This window comes from Cucurbita maxima, unplaced genomic scaffold (assembly GCF_002738345.1).
Source record: "Cucurbita maxima cultivar Rimu unplaced genomic scaffold, Cmax_1.0 Cma_Scf00022, whole genome shotgun sequence".
In the NCBI taxonomy this organism is placed as follows: Eukaryota; Viridiplantae; Streptophyta; class Magnoliopsida; order Cucurbitales; family Cucurbitaceae; genus Cucurbita; species Cucurbita maxima.
In genome coordinates, this window is record NW_019272038.1 from 3,047,393 (window position 1) to 3,059,734 (window position 12,342).

The 12,342-nt window shown below is 38.3% G+C and overlaps 2 protein-coding genes across 2 annotated transcripts; one reads left to right on the plus strand and one right to left on the minus strand.

The window, feature by feature from the left end:
• Nucleotides 1–2,826: 2,826 nt before the first annotated feature.
• LOC111496634 (probable LRR receptor-like serine/threonine-protein kinase At3g47570) lies at nt 2,827–5,989 on the minus strand. The gene is made up of 2 exons (XM_023147127.1): nt 3,349–5,989; nt 2,827–3,271 (listed from the first exon to the last, which is right to left on the minus strand). The coding sequence occupies exons 1-2, from the start codon at nt 5,987–5,989 to the stop codon at nt 2,850–2,852; spliced, it is 3,063 nt and encodes a 1,020-aa protein (XP_023002895.1). The 3' UTR covers nt 2,827–2,849.
• Nucleotides 5,990–9,583: 3,594 nt separating this feature from the next.
• On the plus strand, nt 9,584–11,819 carry LOC111496510. Its single transcript, XM_023146971.1, has 3 exons — nt 9,584–10,214; nt 10,529–10,876; nt 10,973–11,819. Exons 1-3 carry the CDS (start codon nt 9,780–9,782, stop codon nt 11,579–11,581), a joined length of 1,392 nt encoding a protein of 463 aa, XP_023002739.1. The 5' UTR covers nt 9,584–9,779; the 3' UTR covers nt 11,582–11,819.
• The last annotated feature ends 523 nt before the right edge of the window (nt 11,820–12,342 follow it).

Sequence of the window (12,342 nt, forward strand, 5' to 3'; positions counted from 1 at the left end):
TTCACATTAGGTCATCGCTCAGGTTGGTGTGTTGAAACTAATAATAGCTAATAATAGAATTTGAATTAGTTACGGAATAGAAGAAGGAGGTGAATTCAAATTCATCCACAAAAATCTCAACCAATTCCGAGAATCCCCTATAAAAGGACCTCCCTCCCCATCACTCAAATCACTCCTCCTCTCAATCTCAATTCAGTTTTCTGTTGTCACCAACAACTGGTATCAAAGCTGAGTTGACTGTTCGACGCCCGGGGAAGGCCCTCGAAGGAGCCGTTCCCAGTCCGTCCCCCGGCCGGCACGCAGCGACCCGTTCTTGCCGCGGGAGTAGCTCGAGCAGTCCACCAACAGCCGACGGGTTCGGGACTGGGACCCCCGTGCCCAGCCCTCAGAGCCAATCCGCCATCCCGAGGTTCGACGGTCACTATGATCATTGGGCGATGTTGATGGAAAATTTTCTCATATCAAAGGAGTTCTTTGATATGGTGGAAACAGGTTATGAAGAGCCAAATGAAGGCGAGGTACTCTCAGCTGATCGACAGCAACTGTTGGCAGCATCGAAGTTGAAGGACCTGAAGGTCAAGAACTATTTATTTTAGTCCATTGATAGGACTATCTTGGAAACAATGCTTCAGGAGAAGACATCCAAAGAAATTTGGGACTCTATGAGGAGGAAGAATCAAGGCTCAACGAGAGTAAAACGTGCTCAACTACAGGCAGTTAGGAGAGACTTTGAAATTCTCCAAATGCAAAAGGGAGAAACAGTGAATGATTATATTGGCAAGGTTATAAGTCTTGCAAGTAAAATGAGGATGCATGGTGGTTCAATCACAGATGTTGCGGTCGTAGAAAAGATTTTGCGATCACTAACACCAAAGTTCGATTACATTGTATGTTCTATCGAAGAAGCAAACAATGTCGAGGAAATGCAAATAGATGAACTCCAAAGCTCCCTGTTAGTACATGAGCAGAGGCTCAATCGTACAAGTGCAATAGAGGAGATGACAGCCTTAAAGATATCCACACCAAGTGAAATTTCAAGCTCTAGAGGTAGAGGGCAAAGAAGAGACAGAGGTCGTGAGAGAGGCAGTCGAGAAAGAAGTGGAGATGTTGGCAGGTCAGCAGACGTAGTCAGAAACGATTATAACAACAAAGGCAAGAGGCACTTTGACAAGTCTAAGGTGAAATGTTACAGATGTGGACGCCTTGGGCATTACAAAAATGAATGCTATACCAGACTCCAAAAGGAGAAAAGAAATCAATCCAATTTTGTGGAGAGAAGAGAAGAAGAAACATTATTAATGTCATTCCATGCTATGAAGGTGGCAGATCAAGGTGTATGGGCGTAGACTCTGGATGCAGCAATCATATGACAGGTTGTAAGAAATTCTTCTCAACTTTAGATGAAAATTGTCATACTACGGTCTCTCTTGGCAACAATTCATCTCTCCAAGTGATGGGGAAAGGAACCGTAGATATCAAGACTAGAAATGGCTTTGTAGAGTCTATTTCTAATGTATTCTACATTCCTGATCACATTCCAAAATGATGAATGTGAAATTTATGACTCCACAAGAAGCATGGAGCGGAAGAAAACCTGCAGTAGACCACTTTAGAATCTTTGGGTGCATAGCATATGCACACGTTCCTGATGAGAAAAGGAAGAAACTTGAGGACAAGAGTTCGAAGTGTGTGTTCCTTGGAGTAAGCGAGACCTCTAAGGCATACAAGCTCACGATCCTTTGACAAAGAAGGTGGTGGTGAGTCGTGATGTAGTCTTTGACGAAAATAAGACTTGGACATGGGAAGAAAAGATCACTGTGAATCAGCAGATTCCTGTAGATCTTGAAGAAGAACAAACTGAAGCTCCTATTCAGCCTCACTATGAGCATGGAGAGAGCTCATCACAAGCTCAACAAGAAGAACCAGTAGAAGAAGATCATGATCAAAATCAAAGACATCCAAGAACAAGAAAAAGACCAAACTGGATGATTGATTATGAGATGGATTATGAATCAAGTGATAGTGGTTATTTTGCATTCTTTATGGATAGTGATCCAATTGTCTATGAAGAAGCAGTAAAAGAGAAGAAATGGAAGGAAGCTATGAACAGTGAAATCAAATCCATAAAGAAGAACAAGACTTGGGAGCTCACTGATCTTCCTAGAGGGCAGAAAACAATCGGAGTAAAATGAGTTTTCAAAACCAAGTTGAATGAAAACGGTGAGGTGGATAAGTACAAGGCTCGACTTGTTGCAAAAGGATACAAGCAAAAGTATGGAATTGATTATAAGGAGGTATTTTCACCACTGGCACGTCAAGACACTATCACGCTCATAATTTCTATTGCAGCACAGAAATCTTAGCCTATTTATCAACTTGATGTGAAATCAGCCTTCTTACATGGAGAGCTTCAAGAGGAAGTATATGTGGAGAAACCATAAGGTTTTGTTAAAAAAGACATTATTGAACTCAACTTTTGCCGAAGTGATGAACAAATCGCAGAGCTATTCACAAAGCCCTTGAAACAACCATTGTTCGAGAAGCTCAGAAGAAAGATGAGGATATGGAGAATCCAAGATGTATATCAAGAAGATGAAATGAAATCCTAAACTGATTTCGGCAGAATTCAGTTTAAGGGAGGGTGTTGAAAAGCTAATAATAGAATTTGAATTAGTTACGGAATAGAAGGAGGAGGTGAATTCAAATTCATCCACAAAAATCTCAACCAATTCCGAGAATCCCTTATAAAAGGACCTCCCTCCCCATCACTCAAATCATTCCTCCTCTCAATCTCAATTCAGTTTTCTGTTGTCACCAACATGGTGATCTTTACATTATTAGAATTGTACTCAATATTCTAAATCATGAACAGAGTCATCTTCACTGCATGAAACTCTTTTCTTAGGAGAACAAATTAGGTTGTCTTTCGCATTTTTAAGCTTTGATAGAGCATCTTTGATGTCAATGCGGTTTGTCGGAGAATTCACTGTACATGAGAGCGCAACTTCAATTGTTTGGATCAGACAACCCTTCTGCTTATCTGAATTTATGATTTGATTTTCGTATTTCAAATCCACACAAAGCTTTGACAATTTGAAATCTATCACTTCCATCAAATCGTTCGGGAAACACGATTCTACCCACTTTACCAAATTCAGTTCTCCTGTGAAATATTCATCTGTTGGATTCTTCCCTGTAAAAAGTTCTAACAATGTTACTCCAAAACTGTACACATCTCCTGCTTTTGTTGCCTTTACTCCATAGCCATACTCTGCAGTTTCAAAGTTGTAGGTAGTTAGTCACTAAGCATTGATTTTATTCATGTCATGAGTTTTGTGATGAACAAACCTGGAGGAAGGTAACCAATGGAACCTTTTAGAACATGTGTAGAAGTGATAGAAGATTGAGTGTCTGTACTTTCCATAAGCAACCGAGCCAATCCGAAATCTCCTACTTTTGCAGTCATGCGTTCATCTAAAAGAATGTTGCTGGGCTTTAAATCACAGTGTATTATATGAAACCTACAATCATGGTGTAAGTAATTTATTGCTGAAGCGATGTCGATGGCGATGTTCACTCGCTCAAGGATATTGAGTCCAATTCCACTTTCATGGCTTCTTTGGCCTTGAATCCATTCGTCCAAACTTCCATGGCTCAATAGTTCATAAATCAAAGCTCGAAATTCCATGTTTGAGAAGTCTATGCTGGAGCATGCTGTGATGAGTTTAACGAGATTTCTATGTCTCACATTCCTCAAGGCTTCACACTCTGCCAAAAAACTAGTTATAGAACCAGCCCTGTTCATGTCAAGAACCTTGATAGCCACAGGAACTCCTTGCTTTAAATTTCCTTTGTATACTGAACCAAAGCTTCCTTTTCCACTCAAATTCTTCTCATTGAAATTCCTTGTTGCTGAACGCAGCTCATCATAAGTAACCATTTCATATTGCCTCTTCAGCAACTCGGTCGATGGTACAACCATCGATTTCTTCTTCTTAAAACAGATGACCATACCAATCACAAAAAAGAGTGCTAATGTTGAAAATACAACCGTGTAGACTATAACTTTAATTAGTTTTGCACTCTTAGATCCACTTTCTGGACATGAAGAATACAAGCAAAGCTTTGGATTACCTTCTAAATAAATGTTGTCAATGCTTTCAAATACTCCACCCATAGGGATTGCTCCTTCCAGATCATTAAAAGAGAGATTCAAAAACTGAAGCCCTGCTATATTCTGAATCTCACTAGGAATGGAGCCTGAAAGATGGTTTGAGGATAGATCAAGACGTCGTAAGCCCCTAAGATCTTGTAAAGCTCTTGGAATGGAGCCTGAGAATTCATTTCTGGCCATTATCAGTACCTCTAAGCTTTTGCAACCACTGATTGAAGAAACAATATTACCAGAGATATGGTTATTAGAGATATCGATGGCAACAACATTTTGTAGCAACCCAATCTCTTTCGGCAGAGACCCACTAAAAAGGTTATTGGATAGGTTTAAAAGCTTGCTTAAATGAGGCAAAGTGAGTGCCTCTTTTGGTATACTTCCTTCCAGCATATTGTTGGACAAGTCCAACGAGAATAGGTTCACAAAGTTCCCAAAAGAAGGTGGTATTTCACCAATTAAACTGTTTCCTGACAAATCAAATTCAATCAATCTTTGAAGATTTCCCAGTGAAGTTGGGATGTTACCAGAGAATCGATTCCTAGCCAAACCAAGCATTTGTAGCATTCCCAACTTGCCTATTTGAGGTGGGATTTCACCTGATAACAAGTTATCGCTCAAATTTAGCAGAGACAAGCCACGCAAATTAGATATTGAGGAGGGTATGTTGCCATACATACGATTCCCACCCATGTTCAACACTGAAAGATCCTTTGAAAGATTTCCAATAGTTTCTGGAATTAGACCCTCCAACTGATTATCGTCGATTGCCAAGTAATCGAGATGCGAGTTGTTCATCAAAGAACGTATAAAACTAAGTCCATCATCACCGATGCTGACGATCTTATTCGACCCAACATTGTAATATGAAAGTTGAGGGAGATTTTCCAAACCTGGTGGCAGCGTTCCATGAAAATAGTTATGAGCAAAGCGTAGGATTTGAATTTTGGTCATGTTGTGGATTGAATGAGGGATTGTTCCAGTAAACTGATTGAAGCAAAAGTGGAAGACTAAAAGATTGGAGAGATTGTCTCCAATGTCAGCTGGAAATGTTCCCTCAAGTCTATTGGAAGCCAAGGCAAGGGTGAGTAATGAGGACTTGTTGAACACGTTGGGTGGAACTATGCCAGAGAGATGATTGAGACGAAGCACAAGATGCTTGAGATTGTGAAGCTCACCGACTTGGCTTGGTATCGATCCATTCAGAAAATTGGTCCCTAAGTTGAGAGTAACGAGCGAGGAAATGTTCCCAAAGGCTGTGGGGATTGTGCCGTAGAATTGGTTTCGTGCCAAGTTCAAGACTTGAAGCTTGGTTAAAACACCCATCTCTTTAGGAAGTCGATCTGTGATTTGATTTGATGTCAAGTCAAGACTCTCAAGGGCTGGCATTGCGGTGAAGTTGAATGGAAACCCACCTTGTAAGTCGTTGAAACTCATGTTTAAAACTCTGAGCTGCGAAAGATTATTGATTTGTGTAGGGATTGTTGCTGTGAATTGGTTGTTTTGAAGTTGGAGAGATTGAAGGAAGGAAAGGTTTCCAATATGAGGATGTATGGAGCCCGACAGCCCCATGCTAGAAAGATGAAGCTTAACCACTCTTCTGCTGCCATATTTGCTGCAGCTGACACCAGTCCAGTTGCAGGGTGATGAATTTTGGTTCCATGAGGACAGAGAGGTGGCAGCTGAGAAGCCGAGTCGAGACTTGAATGAAAGCAACGCCATTTTGTCGGTGTCGATGGATGAACCAACGACACCAAGAAGTATGCAGTTGAAGAAAGCTACAGCCTTAATGAACTGAGCAATTTGAGGAGTAGCAGCCATGTCTAACTAGGAGTTCTTGACAATGGGCGTCAGGATGAACTGAATGCTTCTGTTTTAAGCTCCTAATTAAGCTCGCCTGAATACACCGATTCAGAAATGATACGAATTTTCTTTTTCCAAAACACACGCTGACTAGAGACAATCTACCATTCGTTGATGGATTAATTTTCTGGCCCAACTCTTACTGGTCAACCCATACAAATTTTTCCTTTTCAAAGTTAGAAAAGAAAAAATGGAAAAATAGGTCTCTCGAGATCTCATATTAGTTTAAGAGGGAAACGGAGAAAGCCCAACGAAGACAATATATGTCAACGGTGGGGTTGGATAGCTACAAATGGTATTAGAGCAAGACACCAGGGTGCAGAAACTTTTTCCTTGTGGAATCGTTTTTAAAACCTTGAAGAAAGCAGAAAGAGAACAATATCTGCTAGCGGTGGGCTTCGACTGTTTTTTATAAATGAATATTCCACGTAGGACGATTAGTTTTTGAACCTCTAGAAAAAAAAAAAAAAAAAAGAATGATGGTTGTGTTTGTATATTTTCCAAATTTGATTTTTATTGATGGTTGCTTGTAAATAGGATTCACAACCGAACTCAATCCTAATTTTAAAAATACTTTAAAGATAATGAATAGTTGACTTCTGTAACCTATGTTAGTAATGTGTTGTAACTTGTAAATGGTAAATATTTGATGTTTGAGTTGTATGAAATTTAATAATTAATATTACATATATTTGGATAAGTATGGATCGTCTAAAATTATTTAAAAAATAAAAAATAAAATAAATAACCGATCCAACCCAATTCATTTAAAAAAAAATTAGGTTAGGTTGGGTTGGGTTATCGACCCTATTTGAAACGTTCGATAAATCGAAAAACTCGATCAGCTTAATTTAATCTATTCCGTTTTCGTTGAGTTATAAACTTATATAGGTTGGATAGATTGACATATACAAAAACTTATGAGCTTGTATTTATTTATTTATTTATTTATTTATTTGGCAGAAAATGAAATCCCGGGCAAAAGGCGTGGAAGTGGGGATGAAGAAGGGCCCATGTAAAAGCCCAAAAAAGAAGTGGCCCATTTCTGGAAGTGGGGATGAAGAAGGGCCCATGTAAAAGCCCAAAAAAGAAGTGGCCCATTTCTGGAAGTGGGATGAAGAAGGGCCCATGTAAAAGCCCAAAAAAGAAGTGGCCCATTTCTGGAAGTGGGGATGAAGAAGGGGCCCATGTAAAAGCCCAAAAAAGAAATGGCTCATTTCTGGTCCCAAAACTGTTAAAATCTTATATATACTATAATCTAATGAAATAGTGCAATTAAACTTACAGTTCCTGCCAGCGTGGCATGTTTCCAAGCCCAAACAACGTCGCTCTTATTCGAATATAGTTTTGATTCCCTTATTTATGTCAGACGTTCATTAGTTTTTGCCTCTTAATTCTTAAATCATATTCTATTGAAACGTTTTTTATTTGACACAATTTGTAACGTCTCAAAAGAGGATGAATTTGAATGAACATGAACAATTAATTATATCGAACTTCTAACGATTTAACCCTGAGAAATTTTAATTCAAAGATGGGTACTTTAAATCAATTGGGCATTATAATTAACTAATCGAGACAAATTTGATTCATTTAAGCATTGAATTTATCGAACATAATACAAATACTAATGTATAAAAGTTTATTAAAAAAATTATAACCACTCCCACGAACCGTTTTTAAATTTAATCATATAACATCCTATGTTACCTAATTTCATTTAATTTTGTAATATTTTAACGATATTCAACGAATATAATTTGATAGACCAAACCAAACCATAAAATGGTCAATTTATTTGGGCTAATAAATAAAAGAAATAGGGGGAAAATCAAACCAAACCAAACCAAACGAGTGGTTTGCATATTACATATACGTCTTAGTCACTTTTAATTCTTTTTTCGTTTAATAATTATTTTAAATATTTTGTCATTGGATTCGACTTATTTTTAAATAATATAAAAAAAAAAATGTTCGAAGCAATATTTTCTAGAAAATAATTACGACATTCTCGTTCAACAACCATTCATAATTTATTATAATGTATAAACAAATCTTTAAAATATCGTCATTTTCATTAATTTCTTCAAGTATCGCCAACTTTGTTAATTTAATTAGAAGCAAAACAATAATAATGGTAAATGGTTAAATTACCTCACATACCCTTCAAAATAAAAAATAATAATTGACGTAATATGAATACAGATGCATATTTATCTCATGGGGTCCTCTGGGAACAGGTACGAGAGAGGGAATGAGGATAACATTTTCTCTATTAAAGATAAATGAGGCCGGAAAATACAATATTTTTCGTTCCCATCCCAACCCTAACTTATATAAAAAACATTCATTACGAGCGACTTGATCTATACTTGATCTATGTGGAAAATCTCTACTTCGATTTGTATAAAAATAAATTAAAAATTTCATAGAAACGAGAATGAAAAAAACTTCTCCGTCCTTATTTCATTCGGTATCTCCGTGGTAAAATAGAAAATTAAGCATTATTACCATTTTTATTTTTTAAAAAATATAAACTTTTGGCGCATGCTTGCCCACTTGATCATTGAACTGCACACTTTACACACCCATTTTTGCATTTTTTTTTTAGAATTATTTACTTAATTTCAAGCGTCTAAAATCAAATTTAATTTTAAGATTGATAGGACGAAAATTGTAATTCAAGTTTTTTTATTTTTTCGGAGAATTCAGTGCATGACAGTAAACAATAGATGTCATGTCAGTCCCTGCCGAGAGTGTAGAAAATCCCTACATAAATAAAGAATCAAGAGAAAATAGAGAGATTTTTACTCGTTAACTAAAATAAACCAAGGGACAAAAATCATAATTCGCGTCTCTATTCCTACCTAAATCCCCACTTCGCCTCACCCGACTCATTTTATATGTTTATTTATTTATAAAACACTATATTGTAATTTTAAAATTTGAATTTTTTAGAAATTTTATTGGATATTATATTATATATATTTTTTGTTGAAACTAATATTTTTTAAAAAGAAAATACAAAAATATAGGAAATATTTTTCCTGATAGCTCTATGCCGGAAACGTGCCGCCGTTGTCCCGGCGAACCGGCGGTCTTTTTCCGGAAGATTAGATATCAGCGTTAGATTTCTGTTTCAGGGTCTTCGTCTCGTTTTGTCGTGACGTAGCAGCCCCATTTTCCCAAACTACCAATATCTTTCCTTCTTTAATTCCCCAAAAAATAAAAATAAAATTAAAAATAAAATAAAATAAAAACTTGCAATGCACGTGAGGATGATGGATATTAATTAATTAATTAATTAAATATATTGTATTCGAGGGAAAATAAAAATAAAAGAAAATAACGGCTTATGATTTCCAAATCTTTTTCGAAAAAGAAAAAAAAAAAAAAATCCCATTTAAAGATTAAATGAATTATTTTTCAGATATTATTAAAAATTTAGAGTTATTTCGGTATTATTAAAAGTTTAAAATTATTTTTGATATTAAATTAGGTGAAATAAAAAAATAAAAAATAAAAGAAAAACATTGCGGTGAGCGTTTCCTTCTTTCAAACGGCATCACTTTATCTTGTTCCTGGTTTGGTCTGAAACATTGTGTAGCTTATGCTTCTTGTTTGCTTTTTAGCGTGCTTTGTTCCCACTGTCTGAGAGACTCCTCTGCCACTCCCTTCCTCCATTTTCCTCTGCAATCTTCCAATAACATCACTTTCCCCTGTTTCTCTTCAACCCCTTTCTTGGGTTATGGACAGAAAACAGGGCTTCTTCTCCTCCCTTAAAGACGAGGTTGTTAGGGGCCTTTCTCCCGGAAAATCCAGACCCAAATCCCCTCTTAGGAGTACCTCTCCGGCCGCCAGTTTGCGCCGCCGGAGGAAGACTGCCCACCGTCTCTCCCGCCATGAAATCTTCTTCGGGAGATCCGGGAGCTTGAGGCCTGCCGAGGCATTGTCGCCGTTGAAGGAAGGTCCTGATGATACGGACGGCGAGGATCCCAAAATGGAAGGGAGATGGGCGCAATGGATGAAGGGCCAACTCTGTAGAGCTCCCTCTGTTTCCTGCTCTGCTTATAAACGCTCCGATCTACGGCTTCTGCTTGGGGTTTTAGGTGCCCCGCTTGCCCCTGTTCATGTTACCTCCTCCGAGCCTCTCCCTCATCTCTGCATCAAAGACACCCCCATTGTCAGTCCTTTTCCTCTCTCTTCCATTTCTTTTGTTCATAATTTACGCAATTTCTTCACACCCATTTCTTTATTTCATCAAAATTTTGGAGGATTTTGCTACTGATTCAATGCGTTGGGGAAAACCCAGTTTAGATTGATCCATTCCATATTCACTTGTGATCATGGATTGTTAGGATTGTATGCATGTTCGTAACATCTTCTTTGGGTGATTATTTTGTGTTTTGTCTAGTTGAATGTTGATTCTTGGAGCTTTGTATGTATCAATGGTCTGAATTTTCTGAATAGCATGGTGTTGGATGGATTCATTTGCAGGAAACTTCATCTGCACAGTACATATTACAGCAGTACACTGCTGCTTCTGGAGGCCAAAAGCTTCAAAGCTCTATTCAAAATGCATATGCCATGGGAAAGGTACGAATGGTAGCTTCCGAGTTTGAAACTGCTAACCGAGTTATTAGGAGTCGAAACTCCTCGAAAGATGCCGAGTCGGGAGGGTTTGTTTTATGGCAAATGAATCCAGACATGTGGTATGTAGAGCTTGCACTTGGTGGCAGCAAAGTTCATGCTGGTTGCAATGGGAGGCTTGTATGGAGGCACACACCATGGCTTGGTGCACATTGTGCTAAAGGGCCTGTTAGACCTTTGCGGCGTGCACTTCAGGTGAAGCCATAGAATGCTCTTTTTCGGTCTCTCACGTCGTTATCTTTGTATCGACATCGTATTCGATCATTTTGCTTAAGTATCTCCAATTTTCAGGGACTTGATCCTAAAACAACTGCAAGCATGTTTGCCAATGCAAGATGCACAGGGGAGAAGAAGATAAATCATGAGGATTGCTTCATCCTTAAGCTCTGTGCAGATCCCGCAACGTTGAAGGCCAGGAGCGAAGGGCCAGCTGAGATTATACGACATGTTTTATTTGGTTATTTCAGTCAGAAAACTGGTCTCCTAGTGCACTTGGAAGACTCTCACTTGACCCGGATACAAAACAACGGAGGCGACGCAGTTTACTGGGAGACCACAATCAATTCATTTCTCGATGACTACCGACCTGTTGAGGGGATTATGATCGCACACTCGGGACGTTCGGTAGTAACCCTCTTCAGATTTGGAGACACTGCTATGAGCCACACTAAGACCAGGATGGAAGAAGCTTGGACAATTGAAGAAGTAGCATTCAATGTCCCTGGTTTATCTGTAGATTGTTTCATTCCTCCAGCTGAACTAAAATTCGGTTCAGTGAGTGAAGCTTGTGAGCTCCCTCAGGATCAAATCATTGACAATGCTGTAGCAGCATGTCATGCTAAAGTTGCTGCTCTCGACAAGCTTGGCGACGGTCCTGTAATCTGGAATACCGACTCGTAAGAGGACGACGACGAGAAAAGGGATGAACTGTTGATAGTAAATTATTGTACTGATAGCAAGCTAGGTGCTTAGAACTCCTTAAGATGATTAAATAGCTCATATAGGAACTGAGATCAATACCCTTTTATATTTGTAAATAGAGCATTGCCATTCATATAATTTTCCACTGTTTCTTTATAAACTGTCAATACTCATCCAAAGAATACTTATGAAATTTAGTTCCCATTCTGCAAGGTCAGATCACTTTCTCCCTGTAATAATTAAAGTTTATCCTTCTTACCCACTGCAATCAAACGTTTGTCTTTGTAATCCATATTACATTTGAGTTGTTACAAATGACATTAGAACTAGATACTGAGAAGTGTGCTAGTGAGGACGTTAGGCCCCAAAAATGGTGGAGTGTAAGATTCCACATTTGTTGGAGAGGAGAACGAAAACATTCCTTATAAGGTGTGGAAGCCTCTCCCCAATAAATGCATTTTAAAACCTCGAAGGGAACCACGAAAGGAAAAGTATAAAGAAGCCAATATCTACGAGTGTGTTTGACATGTTACCTTCTCTGTTAGATGTCAAAATCCATCCAAAGTCAGCTTTGGAAGCACTTGTTTGCATAATTGCTGAGTTGTATTCCCATCAAAACAGTGATGAATTTGAATGAGCAGAAGGGACTGTTGATCCTGAGATGATGCAATCTGCTGCTGCCATTATTGGGAGGTCTGTTCAAGCAGCTTTTATTACGTTTTGAAGAGCAAATGAGAAGC

Excerpts from the sequence above, each read along its gene's own strand:
- LOC111496634 (XM_023147127.1), bottom strand. The coding sequence starts at position 5,989 with ATGGCTGCTACTCCTCAAATTGCTCAGTTCATTAAGGCTGTAGCTTTC. Across the intron at positions 3,272-3,348 it reads CATTGGTTACCTTCCTCCAG|AGTATGGCTATGGAGTAAAG; the intron begins GTTTGTTCATCA and ends TTGAAACTGCAG.
- LOC111496510 (XM_023146971.1), top strand. The coding sequence starts at position 9,780 with ATGGACAGAAAACAGGGCTTCTTCTCCTCCCTTAAAGACGAGGTTGTT. Across the intron at positions 10,215-10,528 it reads GCATCAAAGACACCCCCATT|GAAACTTCATCTGCACAGTA; the intron begins GTCAGTCCTTTT and ends ATTCATTTGCAG. Across the intron at positions 10,877-10,972 it reads CTTTGCGGCGTGCACTTCAG|GGACTTGATCCTAAAACAAC; the intron begins GTGAAGCCATAG and ends TCCAATTTTCAG.